Source organism: Eleginops maclovinus, chromosome 7 (assembly GCF_036324505.1).
Source record: "Eleginops maclovinus isolate JMC-PN-2008 ecotype Puerto Natales chromosome 7, JC_Emac_rtc_rv5, whole genome shotgun sequence".
Lineage (NCBI taxonomy): Eukaryota > Metazoa > Chordata > Actinopteri > Perciformes > Eleginopidae > Eleginops > Eleginops maclovinus.
The window spans coordinates 24,218,971-24,238,271 of record NC_086355.1 but is presented as its reverse complement, the minus strand read 5'-3'; the positions used below and the strand labels follow the sequence as shown (position 1 = coordinate 24,238,271).

At 39.9% G+C, this 19,301-nt stretch overlaps 1 protein-coding gene across 2 annotated transcripts; it reads left to right on the top strand.

Annotated features, from left to right (window-relative positions):
- Nucleotides 1-154: 154 nt before the first annotated feature.
- On the top strand, nucleotides 155-9,664 carry LOC134866914 (sterile alpha motif domain-containing protein 9-like). 2 transcript variants are annotated; one of them, XM_063887127.1, is made up of 4 exons: nucleotides 155-315; nucleotides 3,485-3,550; nucleotides 3,640-3,704; nucleotides 3,954-9,664. In XM_063887127.1, the coding sequence occupies exons 3-4, from the start codon at nucleotides 3,681-3,683 to the stop codon at nucleotides 8,475-8,477; spliced, it is 4,548 nt and encodes a 1,515-aa protein (XP_063743197.1). In that variant the 5' UTR covers nucleotides 155-315; nucleotides 3,485-3,550; nucleotides 3,640-3,680; the 3' UTR covers nucleotides 8,478-9,664. The 2 variants fall into 2 exon arrangements, with proteins under 2 accessions (XP_063743197.1, XP_063743198.1); XM_063887128.1 differs by lacking the exon at nucleotides 3,485-3,550 and having other exon boundaries at nucleotides 165-315.
- Nucleotides 9,665-19,301: the final 9,637 nt, after the last annotated feature.

The following is a 19,301-nucleotide window of genomic DNA, read 5'->3' as shown; positions in this document are numbered from 1 at the left end:
TCGTTTGTCATGCCCAACACACACACACACACACACACACACACACACACACACACACACACACACACACACACACACACACACACACACACACACACACACACACACACAATGTGTTAGCTTTCGTTTCCTCGGAACAGACCGCCCACTTTTATATCGCCAGTTCCTCCTCAGCCTGACTCTCTCCTCTGCAAACAGGAGGATGAGGGTGAGGAGGAAGGTGTGTTTGATGCAGTCTGCTTATCTCTAAACTCTGCTCTTGAGCTGCGCGTGGTTGACAGTTATCGGACAGAGGAGGAACAAGTCTCTGGGATGGTGAGTGTGTGTGTGTGTGTGTGTGTGTGTGTGTGTGTGTGTGTGTGTGTGTGTGTGTGTGTGTGTGTGTGTGTGTGTGTGTGTGTGTGTGTGTGTGTTCCATGTATGTACGCAGTGTTAGAAAACAGCCAGCTAAATCACTGAATACAGCATGTCCGGTGTCATGATGTATGTTATACTCGTCGCTTGTGTCTTCCTGCATTCTGCTCATAGGTTAGTCGGATTCCGAATCTTTTAAGAAACTTCCTGTTTTCTGCTTTGACAATGCAGTGATTCACACCCACCAGTCCGTGGTGTATTGCGCATTAAGAGTTCGAGCTGCAGCTTCTTCCGGATTGTGTGTAGCCAGTGTCGGCACCAGGGAACACAGTGAAAAAACACAAGCTTTTTCATAATTCCAAATGTGGCTCTGAGTGCACCATGACAGCAGAAACCATGAGAAACAGACTGGGTAGGGATTAAAAATGCAGTGTGTTGGTCAGTGTTGATGTAAACAGTGTCACTATTGAATTCATCAACCCTTCAATGTACTAAATTCATTATTATACTTCAGGGTCATTTCCTGTTTCTTTCTTTTCTGTAACCTCTTCCGGAAATGCACAAGTTCTAAAATAACACCAGGCCAGTCCGTTCATATATTTGAATAATTAATCGTCCAATAACGTTTAGGGTTGGACTTTAATCTTTACTTCTGTTTCCAGGAGGGTGATGCCTCATCCAGAGGTGGGAAGTAACTAAATACTGTTACTCAAGTACTGCAATTAAGTACAATTTTGAGGGACTCATACTTTACTTGAGTGTTTCCATTTAATTTTTTCTCTTTTTCTTTACATTTCACTTTATTGAAAAGGGAAGTCGTGTGATTATACTCCACTACATTTATTAACAGCTTTAGCTGCTTTAAAACAAAATTCATCTTTAAAAATGAAACTAGTGGACTAACACTTTAAGTCACAAAAAAGTATAATTATTTCAATATTTGCCAAAAAGTAAATCAGAACTTTGTTTGTCTCCAACAGTACAAAGCTACTTGATGCAATAATATTATGTAGAATTGACACATGTATAAATATAATTATAAAAACACATAAAGGCACAATTAATACTTTTATTATTTATACTTGAAGTACGTTTTGCTGATAATACTTTTGTACTTTCGCTTAAGTGAGATTTTGAATGCAGGAATTTTGTGTGTAATCTAGTATTTTGACAATAATCTATTTGTGCTTTTACTGAAGTAAAGCATCTGAATACTTCTTCCAACTCTGGCATCATCATTGCAGACTGTGAGACAGTCGGCCTCTCTCTGCTGTTATTGTGACCTCTGGTGACAGGCAGAGCACCAGAAGAACTGCCACAGGTTTAACCGGTTATAGTGATGGTTCTGGCTGGAGTGAGTGGGGCAACAGTTATCAGATTAGGGCTGACGGGAGGTTCAGAAATGTATTTACATACTTGGAACATTTTCAGCTGTCTTCAAGTAAAAATAACTATTTAGCAGATGCCATTCTGAGATGGAAGCCTTGTTCTGACGCTTTTATAATAATTTGAATTGCAAATTAAATTCAAATGTATTCGTAATGACTTAAATACAGCTGCAGCTATGATGATGTGCTCGTGAGATCGGTGTTTTTGTCCCACCTTCTGGTCACAGGCCTGTACAACATACGGTGTCTTAATACACGGCTGATCTCTGAACGCGATGGAGAAAATCTAACTGTTGCATTACTATCAAAGAATGGAACTAAATGAGCATTGAAATGTTTTTGCTCATGATCAATGTTTGTTTAATTCATATTACACTGCATGGTTGTTTTACAATTGATTTAACAATTTATTCCTGATGATATAAGACAAGATCATCAATAAGGAGAAACTACATTTGCTCAAACTGCTCTTTTGGTTACTGCAAAAGAAACGGTGCAATGTTATCCCTACACATATTAGACAGTTAAAGTCAGCTTAAAACTGTTTTCCCTTAGTTTCTGTTAATGTCAGGTGAAAAAAAATGATTGGGATTCCAGGATACCAGATCAAATCACCATTTTTTGCACACTGTCCCTGTTTTAAATAAAACAATAAATGAATAACAATGATATGCTTTGTCTTAAATACAAAAGCACATGTCTTACCTGTATGTGACAACAGTTTATGTCTCTGAACTACATTTCTAATATATATATATAAATAACCTATTAAGAAAAGCAAATTCAACACACATTAATGCTAGCCTGAAATTAATGCTGGGAAACTTTGCTGTCAATTTCATACAAGTTACCAGATGATGCATCCTCTGTCAAACGGGCGTGTCAATAACACTTCTGACGATTTAGACATTTCACAAAAACACAAGTTCAGACAAGAGTGTAGAGTGAGTAAGGGCCCGGGTCTGAGGGCCTCTAGTGCAGTATCCATGATGGCAGGTCAGGGGAGTTAGAGGAGAGCACATGGCCTGATGAAGTGAGCAGGAGCTTGAGACAGGGATAGAGAGCTAGAAATCTAGCATGATCAGTACCTATTTGAGTGATACGTCAAAGCGTTTTGCCACAAAGGGAGGAGATGATGTGGAAATGTTTTTTTTTTACATCAGGCACAAAGCAACCCTGGCTACAGACCAAAAAACAGGAACTTACATACCAGGCCCTTTAATACGCCTTGAATATAAATTGGGTAAGAAATGGTGTGCCACTATTAAAAATACCTAAAATAAAATGTAAACAACTCTAAAATCATTAATAACAAAACTTAACTATAGAACTTTGTTTTTTATTAAAGAATAAAATTAACAAAACAGGTCATATAATGTCCCTGTTAAGTTTCATATCAGTATGTAGTGACTGGGACATGTCTCCATGCTTTAATGTTCAGAAAGCTCTTTATTTTTCTCATACTGCCTGTGCTGCAGCACGTCTTTTCACCCTCTGTCTGAAACCAGAGCCCAGTCTGCTCTGGTTGGTTAGTTGGCCGGCTTTGTTCTGATTGGTCAACTGCTCAGAGATGTCCCGCCCCTTAGCCTATCACGTACAATGTGTTGGAGCGCTAGCCAATAGAAGCGCGAATGTAACATAATGTCAAAGGAATGGCAGCGTTTCAGGCAATGCATAGTGCTGATAAGGCTCAAACATTTGTTAAGACATCAATATGTTTATATTTATGCTTTCTGTTGCAGCATTCATGGTTAAGATTTGATCCAGCTATCATGGATGAGCAGGAAAAATAAAGATAAAGAGCAAACGTATGTTATTTTATTCAAACGAGTTTCCTGATCAATGTCTACTCCTGTAATGTGATTTGCTCCTTTTAAATATTTGATTATTTTTGCAGGTCTAGTGATATACTTTTGTGAAGAAGGAACCAGCACCACCATGGCAGATCGAGGTGAAATCAAGGTAAATGACTGTTAAAACAATCGGCATTTTAAAAGAAGGTGCTCCTATACCTTAACCGTCCAACAAGGGAAATTTGGATTACATGCATTTAAATTTCCATTTATCAAACTAACAACTTTGTACTCTAACCTATAACAAAACTTCAAGTTGTTATGTATTACTCCACCTAATGTTTTAACACCTTAATACGGCCAATAAATAAGTGTTCATTCATACGAGTTTGAAAAATAACAGGACTTTGTATTTTAGATTCAGGAGGAGGATTTTCCCCCTGACATCAAGGACTGGAGTAAAGACCAAGTGAAAGAATGGACTCTCACACTGGAAGATGTTGACGGCGGAGTTGCAGAAATCCTGTTTGAGCAGGACATTAATGGGCCGAGTCTTTTGCTTTTAGATAGAGAAGACTTAAAACTAATGGATGTGACTTTTGGACCTGCAAAACTTTTCATTCATGCCAGAGATGAGTTAGTCAAATTAAAGAAAGAGGAGCCAACAAATGCTACAAATCAGCGTGGAAGACCATGCAAGCCTTATCCATTTTGTAGGCAGCATGATACACATAGATACATCGAAAGCAACATTCTTGATATTCCAGAATCAGGTGCTTTAGACTTAATTGAACCCTGCCACGAGTATAAAGGTTTCATTAATACAACTGATGAAACTAAGATGAGTAAGTTCACCTCTGAGGTTATCCGCTTTGCTGCTGCCTGCATGAATAGCCGCACGAATGGCACCATACACTTTGGAATAGGTGACGAGCCAGATTTCAGCCATGGGCAAGTGTTGGGAGTGGTTGTTAAGGACAAAGAGGCCTATTTAAAGGAACTAAAATCAGCCATCAATGGTTGCTTTGGCTATAAACACAAACAATCTGCTCAGAATTCCATCAAACCTCCTCGATTTGTTGAGGTTCTTAACAAGAATATGACATCTTCTGACAAATGTGTGATAGAGGTGGACATAGTTCCTGACTCTACGGTGTGTGAAGAAAGCATCTACCACACATTCAACTTGAACACCAAAAAAGCCAAGAAAAAAGGAAAAGGTAAAGAAACCGATGAAAATGAAACAAAATCATCCAAGCAACTCTTTGTCCGTGATGGAGGAAGCAGCAGGAATCTTCTCGCACTAACCTCATTTGCCAAACCGATGGAAGAGTACAACCAGTTTGTTGACAGTATGGTACAGCGATCACAACTCCGGAAACAAGCTGAAGAGAAACACCTCAATGTGATTAAAAGCAGTACCCAAGGCTCCAGACTCAGTCAGATGATAACTGGTGGAACCCTCTCTTTAGATAAGTCACACTTTGAGCGATATGTAATAGTAACTAACAAATCACATTCAACCCAGTTAGAATCTCTAGGATTTCTCGTAGAGCTCAACCCAACAGCTGTTTTGGACTTCGATCCAGAATCAGCCAAACATGGATTACAGCATCACTTTGAACAGCAGAGTACAGTAAGTGTCCATTTACCGGCAAAGTATAAAATCACAGAAGGAGTTGAGGACATTGCAAACAAGTTGAAATTAACTCGAAACACCAGCTGGGTGTTCTGCAATGGAGGTATTGAGGAGGAGACACCTTCAGACATAGATGAGTGGTTGATGGATAAGGGAGCCTCCATTCGAGATGTGATTTCTTTCTTGTGTCGTAAAGATGTGCTTCCAAACAAGAGATTCCTTGTTGTTTTTTTACTTTTGTCAACAGTGAGTGAGAGGATGGACCCTCTTGTTGAGACTTTCAGTACATTCTGGCAGGAACTCAGAGGCACAGAGCAAATACTTTGCATATGTGACAACGAGAAAGCATTTACTTCCTGGAAGGACCTTATTGATGCTCGGTGCGGGATCAATATCTCTGGAAGATGCATATATGATCTCAGCTTTGCTGAAGTCAATGGCACCATCCTAAGTCTTTTGTCCAAAAACCGTAGATCCAGCCGTTTCCTACCCTGTGGGGGGGGAAGCAAAGTCTCCTTAGAAAAGAAAGTAGAGCGTAGCCTGAGTTCCTTAGAGGTCCTGTGTGTGAACCAATGTGATGGAGGAAACGATGACCAAATTGTCATAGAGGAGAACTTCTACAAAGGAGGAAAAGTCTCATGGTGGAACTTCTATTTCTCAGAGCAGCCTGCATCCACACCATTCATCAAACGAGACAAGTTTGACTTCATCATGGACACAGTCATACCAGACTTGTGCTCCCTCAGAAATGCCTGCGTGGTCTTCAACCTCATCCATGTGCCTGGATGTGGTGGCACAACTTTGGCCATGCACACTTTATGGGCTCTCCGGGAAAAATTCCGTTGTGCAGTCCTCACAGACAGCAATGCTGACTTTGCTGAAGTTGCTGATCAAGTAGTCAATCTTTTAATGTACAAACATGAGGAGAAATTACCACGCATCCCTGTTTTGCTGATGATAGATGACTTTGATGATAAGGAAAAAGTATTTGACTTGCAGCAGCTCATCGAAAAAGAGTGTGCCAAGAAAAAGATTCAGTCAAAGTCTGCACAGGTCATTCTTCTGAACTGTATGAGGTTAGAGTCCCCTGAACTGCCGGAACAAACTGAAGAGACAGTATTCATTGGAAACAATCTCTCTGAGAAGGAGCAGGAACTGTTTGAGAAAAAACTTAAAGAAATAGAGAAGACACACAAGAATGCAGAAACGTTCTATGGGTTCATGATCATGAAGAAGAACTTCAGGACAGAGTATGTTCAAGGTGTGGCCCGCAACACCCTCAAGAGCTTCAACATAAATCAGAAACCTGCACAACTCCTGGCTGTTTTGGTCCTGTTGAAGGTATACTGCAAAAATTCCTCACTATCTGTCTCCTTGTGTGAGGAGTTTCTTGGTCTTCAACCAAAACCAGTTTGTGGGACCATCAAAGCTGAAGAAGGTTTTGGGAAATTTTCCACTTTAATTGACACCTGCTCAGTTGCGGGTAAGGTAGTATTTAAAGCCGTGAAAATGATCCATCCAAGTATTGCTGAGCACTGTTTGCAGGAACTCACAACAACACACAAAGTCAGTAAAGCTGATATTACTGACATCCTGCTGACCACAGAAAAGCTTTATGAGAGCACACAAGGCAAAGACCAACTCCTGCAAGATGTTCACCACATTTTGGTGAAAAGATATCATTCAGAGGAGGTATCTCAGTTCTCTCCACTACTTCTACACATTGCAAGTGAAACCCCAGGACTAGAAGAGATGGTGCTTCAAAATGCATCCAAACGGTTTCCAAAAGATGCAGTTGTCTCTCAGTTACTGGCCAGGTACTATTACCTAAAAAAGAAGGACTTCTTAGAGGCAGCAGATTGGGCACGTAGAGCAATGGAACTCTCCAAGGACAACTCCTATTTCGCTGACACATCAGCACAAGTTATCAAGCATGAGCTGAAGAATGCCATTGCAAACTACAAGGAGGAACCTATCAGTCCTAAAAAATTGGACGAGTTTCTCAAAATGGCCCAGTCAGCAATGGATGCGTTCAAGGATACACAGAGCCTTGCAAAGAAGGAGTCATTGCAACGATTGGAAAACGTGAAAGACAACTGTCCTTTCAACACAGCAGGGTGCCTGGGAGAAATTCAGGTCGGTGTAATTGTCATTGAAGTGCTGGGAAAGACCCCGGTATTTTCTTCCGACAATGTCCGCCATGACATTATGAGCCGGGTTCTCTCTGGACATATGAAACTTCAGGATGTCGAGAAAAATGATAAATGGCACCACAAACACACACAATTCTACATGACTCTCAGGCCGTTTGAGGATGTGCTTTACAACCTCAGATTTAGGATGAAGGTGAACTTCGACTTCCTTGAAAGCTTTTATGCAAACTTGGGCTCCAGATATGGAATGAAAGACAATCGTGACCAAATTGCCCAAAAGGAGCTTTTCAGATGTTTCAGAGTTTATGCAAATCTGTTCTGCAAGACAGATTCTGCAGATCTTTTAAGGAATAAGGGCATGCTCAACATGCTGAAACTCCACGAGTCAAGACAATACCTGGAGATGCAAAAAGCTGACAGCTACTCTGGGATTCTGACATGTCTCTCAAACAAGGTCTCATCTGAAACAATGAAAAAGATTGCCAAACAGTATGCGCTCCTTTGCGAACATCCCCAAAGGCCGACTGTGAGGGAAAGAATCAACTTCATCTATGTCAATATTGTGTTGAGTTGTATCAAACTGGAATCACAATACATCCTGCCGTACCCGAAACTATTAGATCTCCTTTGCCAAGTCATCCGTGAGCAGATCCCACTAAGTGAGACTTTGTCCCTGTACTTCATTGCAGTTGTGTTGTTGTGGCCACAGCAGTGCTATCTGCAGGATGTTGTACATAGAAGTCTGGGGATGTTCATCTCACAGATGAGGACCTCCTATCACAAGGAGATGAGGGAAGTGTACAATGGAAAGAGGCCCATTGTCCATTTCTTCCTGGGGAGGAAGCAGGGCTATGAACGACTTGTACACTTGGGGGAAATCAAAGAGCGTGTCAAGGCTGGGCAGGCAGAGTTTGCTATGAAGTGGGAAAATGGCAAAATATGGAAGGAGAAGGAGGTGGAGGCGTGCCTTTGCAGGGTGACTGGCGAGGTGAAGAACAACTTGATACTGGCAGATACTTGTATCCCAGGTCTGAAGGTTGAAGTCACCCCAATGTTTCGAAGTCAGCTTTGTTCTCATGCAGAGGGGTCCAAAGTGTCGTTCTTCACCGGTTTCTCAATGAAAGGCCCTGTTGCACTGGACATTCACTAAACTTCAAAATCAGCCTGTTCCAACAGCTAGTCATTGGATCCATCTGTTCTATACACACTCACTTAAAAGTAAAATGTGATGCAACATCAACAAATGCACAGCTACAGCCACGGAAAAAATGAAGAGACCACTTCAGCATCATCATTTTCTCTTGTTTTATTGTTTATAGGTTTGTCTTTGAGTTCAATTATTATTATTTTTAGTTTATTGTATTCTATAAACTACTGACAATGTTTCTCTGTGTTGGAATTCAACAGACACTGGAATGACTGCCATACATGTAGAGATAAAGATTTAAGAAACAGTGCTCTCTTAATTTTTTCCACGCTGTATGTTACAGTCCTGTGTTTATCCCAGTGTGCAATCAAACCTTGAGAGAATTCAGACTTCTGGACTTCTAGGGATATTGATGAGTATATTTTCCCTTTTAAACTTTTCTGCTTAAAATGATATTGCTTGTTTGAAGTGAATATGTCAGCACTGTTCTTGTGCTTAGTTTGAATCTTTATGGTTTCTAAAAGTTATTGTAATTTGCTTTGGGTAAAAGCATTGGCTAAATGCTATTTAATGTAATGCAAAATCCCTAGCTCTGGACATTACATTTTTGAGTCTATTGTTTTGTAAATAAAATGAATTGTGAAGTATAACCTTAAAATCAAACCTCTTGAAAATGTCTTATGTTAGAATGTGTACTAAGGTCACTGTAAATATGAGGGAGTTTTTAACTATGATGGAAATCTAAACAAAATTCCAGATTTAAATGATATGACCTGAAAAGGAATGAAACTATTACTGTTTTGCATGTTCTGGATTGACTAAAACACATGTTTTTAAGTCTGTAAGAATTTGAAATGTTTTGAATCAGGTATCTGGGATTCACGTTCCATAATGGGCACTTCTTTTTTATTGAAACTATTTTACTTTTGATAATCTTTGAACAATGTTTGACTTTAATCTAACATCTATCGTTATTTACCTAATATCCAAATGTTGATTTTTTTCTCTGTTTTTCTGTATCCATTATGAAATATTCATCATGTATTCATATACTGATCTGATATTTGAAAAATAATGCATTTTAGCTCTCGAGTTACTCTATTTTGTTGTGAGTTTTGTTCAAGCCTTCAATGAAAAACAATGAGCATTCATTTTTTGCAATAACTAATAAAGAAGCAGTGAAACTTGAAGATGTAAGGAGTTATTTACATTTAAATGCACATGTTTTTGCTATCTAGCCAAACTAAAAAAAAAAACATTTCTATGTTATAACGGTGTCACAAAAATCAATTGCTTGCCTTTACTATATTTTCCAGGCTTTAGTTATAAATGTTGTTATAAACATGTAAAATTACTTTTTCACATAACTCCAAAAATGACATACTTTGAAATGTATACAAATCCTCAGTTTCCTTGAGTCAGTCACGCAGAAAAATATTATAATATTATTACGCCCCACACAAGAATAATACATGGATACTTTTGGGATGTTTTTACCGGTATCGCACACAGGAGGGTGCAACATCCTCAGAGATGATCAAACCTGTGCTATTATTCCGTCTGTGGCTGCCTACAGTTGAACACAACATACAGTATAAAATAGTATTCTAAGTTTAAGGTATAGTTTTAGTTTCAATAGCCAAAGCAAATATTAGTTATTTTATCAACTAATAATTAATTGTTTCCTTCAACAATTAATATACATTACAATAGTCACACATTGCTTATATTTGCTTTCCTGCAGCTTTAATTCACAGAATCCAGCCTTGATTGCAGCATTATTAAGAAAACACAGGAGAACACAACCAGCTAATCATCAGGCGGGAAAACACAGAGACAGGAAGTAACACATGACACGGGGATGAAGACTTTTCAAAATAAAACAGGAAACAGGACAGATCATGACACCTTGCCTGAGTGTGAGATAAACTGCAGAAGAGTTTTGTCCTGAGTTTTGCTCACTGTCTTTTCACATACCTGCATTACAAATCTGTGGATATATCATCGGTGAAATACTTTATTTTAAGGGAAGTAGAACCATGGCGATCAAATGACATTGACTACAAATTCAATAGTTTGATGAATCTTTTCAAGAAAGTAGGTTGTATATCATATGCAACAGAAAGAGCAAATGGACTACATGACAGCATTTCATATCTGGGATATGCTGATAAATGTAAGCAGAAGAACACATAGGTACGTAGATTGTATAACTGAGCGTAAGCAGGTCTATATAGATGTGTGTGTATGAAGAAGGATATACTTCATCCATACCCCTAGAAGTAAAGATGGCTACAACTTTACCTGAGGAGTGAGTTAGTGCCAATATGTACTACGACTTTTAAATATCTCTTATTGTGCATATTCATATAAAGGTTTGTGTAGAAACACTTTCCTACACTTTCTCACAGGACCTTTACCGAACAGAAACATAAAAATGGTGTAATGATGAAAAAATTAAGAGACCACTCCAAACGTTTCTTAAATCTTTATCTCTACATGTATGGCAGCCCTTCCAGTGTCTATTGAATTCCAAAACAGAGAAAAATGGCCAGTAGTTTATAGAATACAATAAGAAAAACAAAAAAACATTTAACTCAAAAAGCGTACCTATATAAAAATAAAACAAGACAAACTCTCTCTTCATTTTTTCCGGGGCTGTATGTGTTGGAGTACTTTTGGGATGTTTTTACCAGTATCGCACACAGGAGGGCGCAACATCCTCAGAGATGATCAAACCTGTGTTTATTCCAGTCTGTGGCTACCTATAGTACAACACCACATATGGAATAGTTAGGATAGCTGTCTGACACCAATACAAACAATGCAGAAATAATTTACATTTAGAAAAAATATATCTACACTACTGAAATGAAATGAATTCAACCGAACAGAATAATTGTACAAGATATGTAAATATGAGCCACTTATTTAAAAGCCGTTCACAGGGTGCGAATACACTTGAGAAACTCCTCATTCAGGATGCACAATAACCACCGACAGATGTTTGTAAGTGAACTTGAGGGTGGAGGAGCGAGGCGAAGGACTAACAGGGTCGACGAACAGAAGAAGTCCCGCTTCCCTGGATGATGGACACTGTGACTTGAGCTGCGTCTGAGGTTTGAATGGTCAACAGGGCAGCTCCTCACTCAGCCGTCTCTATTGAATACAGACTTCACCAGCTCCTGCGGGGGGGCTGCAGATGCCGTGTTATTATGGGGGTCAGGATGATGAGCGGGGTGTGGAGCCCCTTACTGAATATGTATGCTGCTTTCTGGCCTTTCTGAGCGCAGGTTCCCTGCCTCAGGAGACGGGCAGAGTCTGTGTCACGCTGTGTCAGAGCAGCAGATGGCTCAACAAGTGACACACATCTGTAAGAGATTGGATGTCTGCATTTGAGGAGAGAGCGTATAGACACTAAAACGCATCTGTTCACTTTAAACAGCTTTTGTCACACTCAGTTTGGTAGGTTGAGCAAATGCCAACAACCAGCTTATTTGGTCTCTAGTATGCAGTGTGACTGTCTCTCTGCGGCGTCGGTCAGGATGGATTGAGTCAGCAACACATGACTGAAAGCTGTCTTCCAAGGGTCATCTTTTAGGGGTCAAAGGTCATACTGGTGATAAGTGTGTCTTTCCTATATCATATTGTAGTGAAAGTGAGCTGTGGGTTCCAAGCACAGGCTAGGTGTATTCTGTGCTGGAAAGTAACAAAGTACATTTACTGAACTGTAGTTAAGTCCATTTTGGAAGTATTTGTACTTTACTTGAGAAATTCCATCTAATGCTACTTCATACTTTTAGTTATTAACTACATTTATTAATTAACATATTGTCTATTAAGCTTTAATGACCTTTCAAATGAAGATGTTGCATTGAACAACATGTGATAAAAGTAATACATATCATAATGTATATCGGAAGTGTTTAAGGTACAAAACAGTTAAATATACAATATAATACAAAAAGTTCTTAACATCATTCATTTGTTTAACACAACTCAGTTTGTCTGCAACAGTGAAATGCTACAACATTAATTGGGAAATATTTTTGTTTCAGCAACAGTGTGTTCATAATAATATATTATTGAACTTACAATTGTACATGTAGGCCGTACAAAATGTGTGTGTCTCTCTCCCCTGCAGAGAGTGTATCAGAGCAGAGTAATGATCTGTGACACTGATCTCACAGTCCAGTCCGACTAAGCCCTTTGTTGCGGGAACGAAATAAAAATTCTCTCCACTTTGGAAGCCCGAGGAAGTTTACATTTTTGACGAAGTGTAAAGCATGTGTGTTCCTGCAGTGGTCAGCGGGGATGAAAATGATCCTGATCATTTTGCGCCGTTCTGCCATAAAGTGCAGCTGTCCCCCCGACATTAACACATCTGTGAAAAGCTGAGCCGGCTGAAAATTGGAAGACAAACTCTCGGTCGGCTATGCCATCAGAGATTTTTCCCTCACAAATGTTGTTCCCAGTGTAATAATGCATCCCATTCATGATGCAGTACTGCCATGGATTTAGAGGATCTGAATAAACATTCCTGGGACTTGTTCGTATAAATTCATCTCACTGTTACACTTCTCTGAATATAATGTTTTTAGTCATAGTAATCGAACAGATTAGTATACAGATCTGTGGGACGGGTTCCCACACCCCTCTGTTCTCATCAAGCCTAAAATACATGACCCTGTTGACCCTCCTCCCAAAAGTCCAATGCCACCCTGCCCCACCCTCCCAACTCTGTCTGCTGGCTTTGAATTATAACCCCTGCACACTGGTGGGAGCACAATGTGACGATTGTTATTGTATTTTAATTCTGATGGACAAGTGAAAAAAGATAGCTTCCTCTGAGAATGCGCTAGATTTATGGGCCCTGTGCTGGCCGCCGGCCCCACATCCTCTCTGATCTGCTTTTACTCCAACGACCCCTCGACCCTCGGGGGTCATTAGAGAGCCCCGAATGGTCCGGCTGGCTGCCAGCCCATCTCACACTGCTTGTTTTCCAATCAAATCACTATATTTAACGGGGACACGAGCCCAGGGCCAACTCCAAACAGACATCTGTTTGAAATTGTTCCTCGCAATTATTTCACACAGAAGTTCTCCCTCTGCACCCCCGTTCCGCTCTCCTCGCCCCACTTTGGTCTTTTGTTTGTTGTTGTTTGTTTACAGCAAAACCTCCCCCTCTGGATTGCTAATGGACAGAAATGAGAGGGTGTTGGTGGGGGTGGGGGGGTTGGAGTTGGGAATTGTGGTGATGGTGAGGTTTTGGCTCCTGAAACCGCTGTCAGAGGTACGCAGCCAGAAGAGAATAGGAAAACCAGAGTTTTTGGATCCAGCACAAAGCAGGTTATTCAGCGTGAACACAGGGGACAGCTTTTACACTCAGGGGCCCGGTGGTGCTGCCAGCTCACATGACGTCTCCATCAGGACTGTCAGTCAGCCGCTTTCATACCACAGTGGCAGCCGTGATTTATATACAAGCCTAATCTGAGAGGGGAAAATGCACTGTTGGTTAGCTTTGGTTTACTTTTTGACAGAGAATAACATAATGCAAGCTCCGAGCTGTTTTAGTCACTGCAGGGAACTCGTATGTCTACAAAAACAATTTCAGGGAAATCATAGCTTCCTAAGTGTGTTGTGTGATTCCAACACTCATTACATTCTTATGCACTTAAAGCACTATCATCCTTATAAAGCCCCTTCCATCCCCCCCTGGATAACTGGCTTAGGACCAGCAAGCCCCAACCCTCTGAGACTCTGTTCAAACAGTGGACAGAAAAGGTCAGACCATGAACTGTGTCCTCCTCTCATGGTTCTCTGCGGTTGGACAACAAGCTGAGGTCAGAGCATTTAGAAGACTAACAGGCTACAGCCATGTTATCAGCAGAGCATTAATGTTGCAACCTCCAGGTCATTGTTTGGTGGGAAACATTTTCAGATTGTCAGATTATGGCCTCAGTTTAAACCCGTGGTTAAAGTTGGACAGATGGATACTTTTTTGGGAAATTCTTTAATTCCATTGTAATGAAACAAGAACACAACAAAACTGCTTGGTTATGTTCTTAAATACATCATCATTTGTTACGTCATTTATCCCAAAGACGTAAATAAAACAAATGTTTTTGCTTGTATGTGGAAAACAAACGTACTGTAGGAGAATTCATTTTTTTCTTTAAATTGTGAGGAGAGCAGTTAGAATGTGTACCATGTTACCCATCGTATTTGTTAGCTTGAATTTAAGATGAATTGGCTTGGATATTATAATTAGAATTGAATTAGAATGATAAAGGCATGTTATTATTTTTTTATAAAAGGACTTCTCATTTCTAGGTTCCATGATATATTGTAGTCGACCATAAATAAATGTTCACTCCCCACACAAACAAGTTGAAAAAAATAATTGTTGATTCAGATGATTTACCATCTTAACCATTGTATTTTTGAACCTTGTTAGTTTAATAACATTTACTAATTTGTACAAAACGCAAAGTACTCCATGATTTGCAGTACAACTGATGGAGGTCACATACTGTAAGTTCGGGGGTTTGAGGGATTTTGATCAAAACCAAAGTACCAGGCAATGTTACCCTCATGGTGAAAAGGTCACCAAAGTTATTAATAGTTACTTAATGATGATTTAAAAAAGGGGTTATTTATTTTAGTTATTCTGTTGCATCCTGTTGAAGAGAGATGTTGTTTAAAGAAACAAACATAAATAAACATTTTTGGCTGGCAAGTTACGAAACGCCTCATATAATATGAGTTGACTTAAATTACAAAAGTAATGAAGTACGGTGAGGCTGAGAAAATGTTTGAATCAACATTTGGTTCATTTAAAATGTTCTATCATGTTCACCCAGAGCCGTTGAATTAAAAAGACCAGGTCTGACTGAGCTGTCTGATACAGTAGTGGTACGAAAGTGTATAACCTGTAAGTATATTATAGAATATAATGGCTGTTTTCCTGAAGACACAGCTCAGGAAAACATTCAGAGACCACTCCAAAAGTTTCTTGAATCTCAATCTCTACATGTATGGCAACCAGTTTAGTGTCTGTTGAATTCCAACACAGAGAAATGTTCTCAGTAGTTTAAAGAATACAATAACATTTATTTTTTTTAAATCATGTAACTCAAAGACATATCTATAAATAGTAAAACAAATCAAACTGATAATGCTGAAGTCGTCTCTTGATCTTTTCGATAATGCAAGTGCATAATAACAACTAAGGGTTTACTTTAAATGAACAAATAATACTTTTGGATTAGTGATGTTCTTAAATCACTGTTCTATGGTGCATTTCCTCTTCAGGGTGATGAACAGCTTTAAGGCTGCATGTGGGCTATTTGACTGACAGCAGGGTATGTGTGCTAAATGCTCAGTCAAAATGATGCTCTTAGTCACCCCCACCCATTTAGCCGGAGATTAGATGTGTGATAATGCATTGTCACCTAAAATGGGACATTTTGACACTTTGGGAGTGCTAAAAGCATGCAGGGATACGAGTGAGGACTTTGGCACTGTACCTGAGTAACACTAAAAGCCCAGACGTGAGTGTGGTTCACTTTGTAGGAATAAAAACTAAGAACAAAATTCTTGTGTGGAATTCAACTATGGAGGGTTAGATCCCATGTTAGAGCAAACAACTAGTTCTGTTTTGCATGCATTCTATGCATAACCACGCGTACCATATTAGCCAAACATGACACCTACATAAAATAATGTTGCCATACTGTATCTTAAATGAATGTGCATGGATATTAACATTAAAACACAATTAGAATCAGAAAGGTGTCTTATGATTCCATTACAAAAAAACTTCTCATTTCTAACCCAATGATAGGTTTAGTGTTATATTGTGAGTCGACCATTATTCAAATCTATCATTGTGTATATTAAAGCCTTGCAAGTTACGATAATAACTGTTAGATTAACAACAATAGTGCTTTCTCCTGCAGCTCCATGCATCTATTGGTTGTATCCATTTGCAACATGATGCCAGAGACACAAACCGTCTTACAATAAGCACTGAGATTTACTGATGCACTTTCCATAAGCAGTGTGTGATTCACTAAGGTCCACTCATATAAGCAGTGCAGGCCTAGAACTCTTTCTAAGCATGTTTCCTGTTTATATTGTTCATCATATCCAACAGTGTCAAGGAGCATGAGGTAACCGACATTTCAAAGGCATTAAAAGCTAATCCCAAGCAGTTTTTTTTTGACAGAAATTCTAGATTTTTGAAACTAGAATATTTTCATTTGCGGTATAGGCTGTTGTAGAAGGAAACGCCTTTCAAGAGTATAAGCACTCCACTGAAACAGGGGACAAATAATGCCAACGCATGGCTAACTACTGTATTACTGTCTTTATGTTTACAACATTGGATTACTGTAGAAAGTGATATCATATGCTGACCATAAATTCATCATTTGTTTACTAACATGCATGTGCATGTGTTACTTTGAATCCTTGAAGAAAATGTGTTTTTGAACTGCCTGACAGTAAACAAAGAATCCAAAATGGAGGAAAGACTTGAAAGGGAAGTAAACAGAGAGGGCCGAGTTTAACAGCAGGGACACATGTTAAAGGTCCTCTATCACAGTGTTTTTCAACCTTTGTTGAACCACGGAACATTTTTTACATTGGAAAAATCTTGCGGCACACCACAAACCAAAAATATTACAGAATGACACTCTGTAGCCTAACACAGTATATTCAATTACAATGTAGTTTCTCAATTTATTTACACTCACTCTGTTTAGATGAACACAAAGCCGATATACTGGCAGGAATGGAAGAAAGACACACACAAAGCTCTTCCTCAACATTTCTCAGTCTCTCTGTTTTTTGTTTTTATCGCAGTCAGGCTTGAAAAGCTCAGCTCACACAGATATGTTGTGGAAAATGGGAGCAATGTCAGAACAGCTTTGTTGGACAAAATGGGGAACTCCTTGGAAGCAGTCAGCCAAAAAATGTCCAAAGGAAGATCAGAAAATCTTAGCTTTAACCCACAATCTTGTTTCAGTTTAGTTGGTTCCTCCTGCTCCTGTAAAGCCACGTCCTTTCCAACAACTGATGCTGAGCTGTATGGGTCCCTAACCTAGTCGAGACATTCAGTGGAGGCTGAAGAGAAATAAAATGACAACTTCTCCTCCAGAGTTTTCAAATGTGTATCTTTTACCTCGCACAGTGCAGCAGTGTGATCTTGCCGTTTCTCTGTGAGTGGGAACAACTCAAGGTTGGCACTTTGCACATGTTGTTGCCAGAGATGCACCTTTAAACGGAATCTGTTTATTTTATCTGTGCTTGTAAGCAGGTTTTTATTTCGGCCTTGCATCAGGGTGTTGAGTTCATTCTGATGATGAAATATATCTGCCAGGTATGCCAGCTTTGCACACCACTCATCACTTGAAAACAGATTGGAGTAACCGGACCTCTCGTTTGTCAGAAAAACCTTAAGCTCCTCCCGCAGCTGATACACACGGGCCAGCACCTTGCCGCGCGACAACCATCAGACCTCCGTATGGAGCAATAGGGCTGTATGCTCCGCTCCCATTTCCTCACACAAAGATGCAAATATACGACTTTTCAAAGGTCGTGTCTTTACAAAGTTCACTATGCGCACAACATCATCCAACACAGGAACTAGTTCTGCGGTTAAAGTCTTCGCAAAGAGGTCCTCACGGTGCAAAAAACAGTGCGTAGTAATAAGATCAGGGTTTCTTTCCTTCACTCTGCTAACGAAGCCTTTGGTTCGCCCGACCATGGCTGCAGCTCCATCAGTGCAAACACTTGTGCAATTTCCCCACGTTAGTCCTCCCTGGTCCAGATATTCCGATGCGACCCGGAACATTTCCTCTCCTGTCATTTTCTCTGGCAGTGTCTTGCAAAATAGGAAGTTTTCTCTAATGGCATTTCCATCCACAAAACGCACATTGGCCAACAGCTGAGCATGGCCACTAATGTCCGTAGACTCATCAAGTTGCAACGCAAATTTCCCACTGATGCGTATCTTTTCCAAAACATGACTTTCGATGTCTGTAGACATGTCATTAATACGTCTGGCAATTGTGTTATCTGAGAGCGGGACTTTAGCTATGTCTTTAACCGCGTCAGGGCCGAGCATCTCGTTGGCTATGGCTTTGCAGGCAGGTATATTAATGTCTCTGCCACAGTATGGGACTTTGTTGATTTAGCTACGAGTTCAGCAACTACGTAACTAGCTTTGAGGGCTTTCTCATTTACCTTTGTGGTTTTTCTCATAAAAGTTGCCTGTTTCGCTGTGTTTTCACACAGGCGAACAAAATAGTCCATCGGCTTGTTTAGAAGCAACGGGTGTTTAGTGTGGAGATGGCGTTTAAGCTTGCTTGGCATCATGGCACTGTTGGACAGCTTCTCCCCACACACCAAGCATAATGGAGTCAGTGTCGTCTCATCCTCGGTGAAAGTAAATCCGAACGAAAGATAGCTCTCGTTGTATTGCCTCGAGCTCACCGTATTTGCTTTCTTTTTACCACCACTCGTACTAGGGCCTTCATCTGGGTCAGAATCTTGTCCAGGGCCAAGTTCGGAGTTTGCACTTTTCCCTTTTAAAAACTTCACCATCACTGTCACCACGACCTGTCACAGGCGTCACTAATTCTCTTGTCTCTAAGGAACGAGGCAATTAGCTACCTGTTGCCACCCCGACGAATATTACATTACTCTGCCAGTAGCTATATTACAGCATAGACACTCCACGATGGCTTATTATTTGCAGATAATAATTAATAAATGTTAATTTTTGAAAAATATTGATATGGATATTTTTTCACGGCTCAC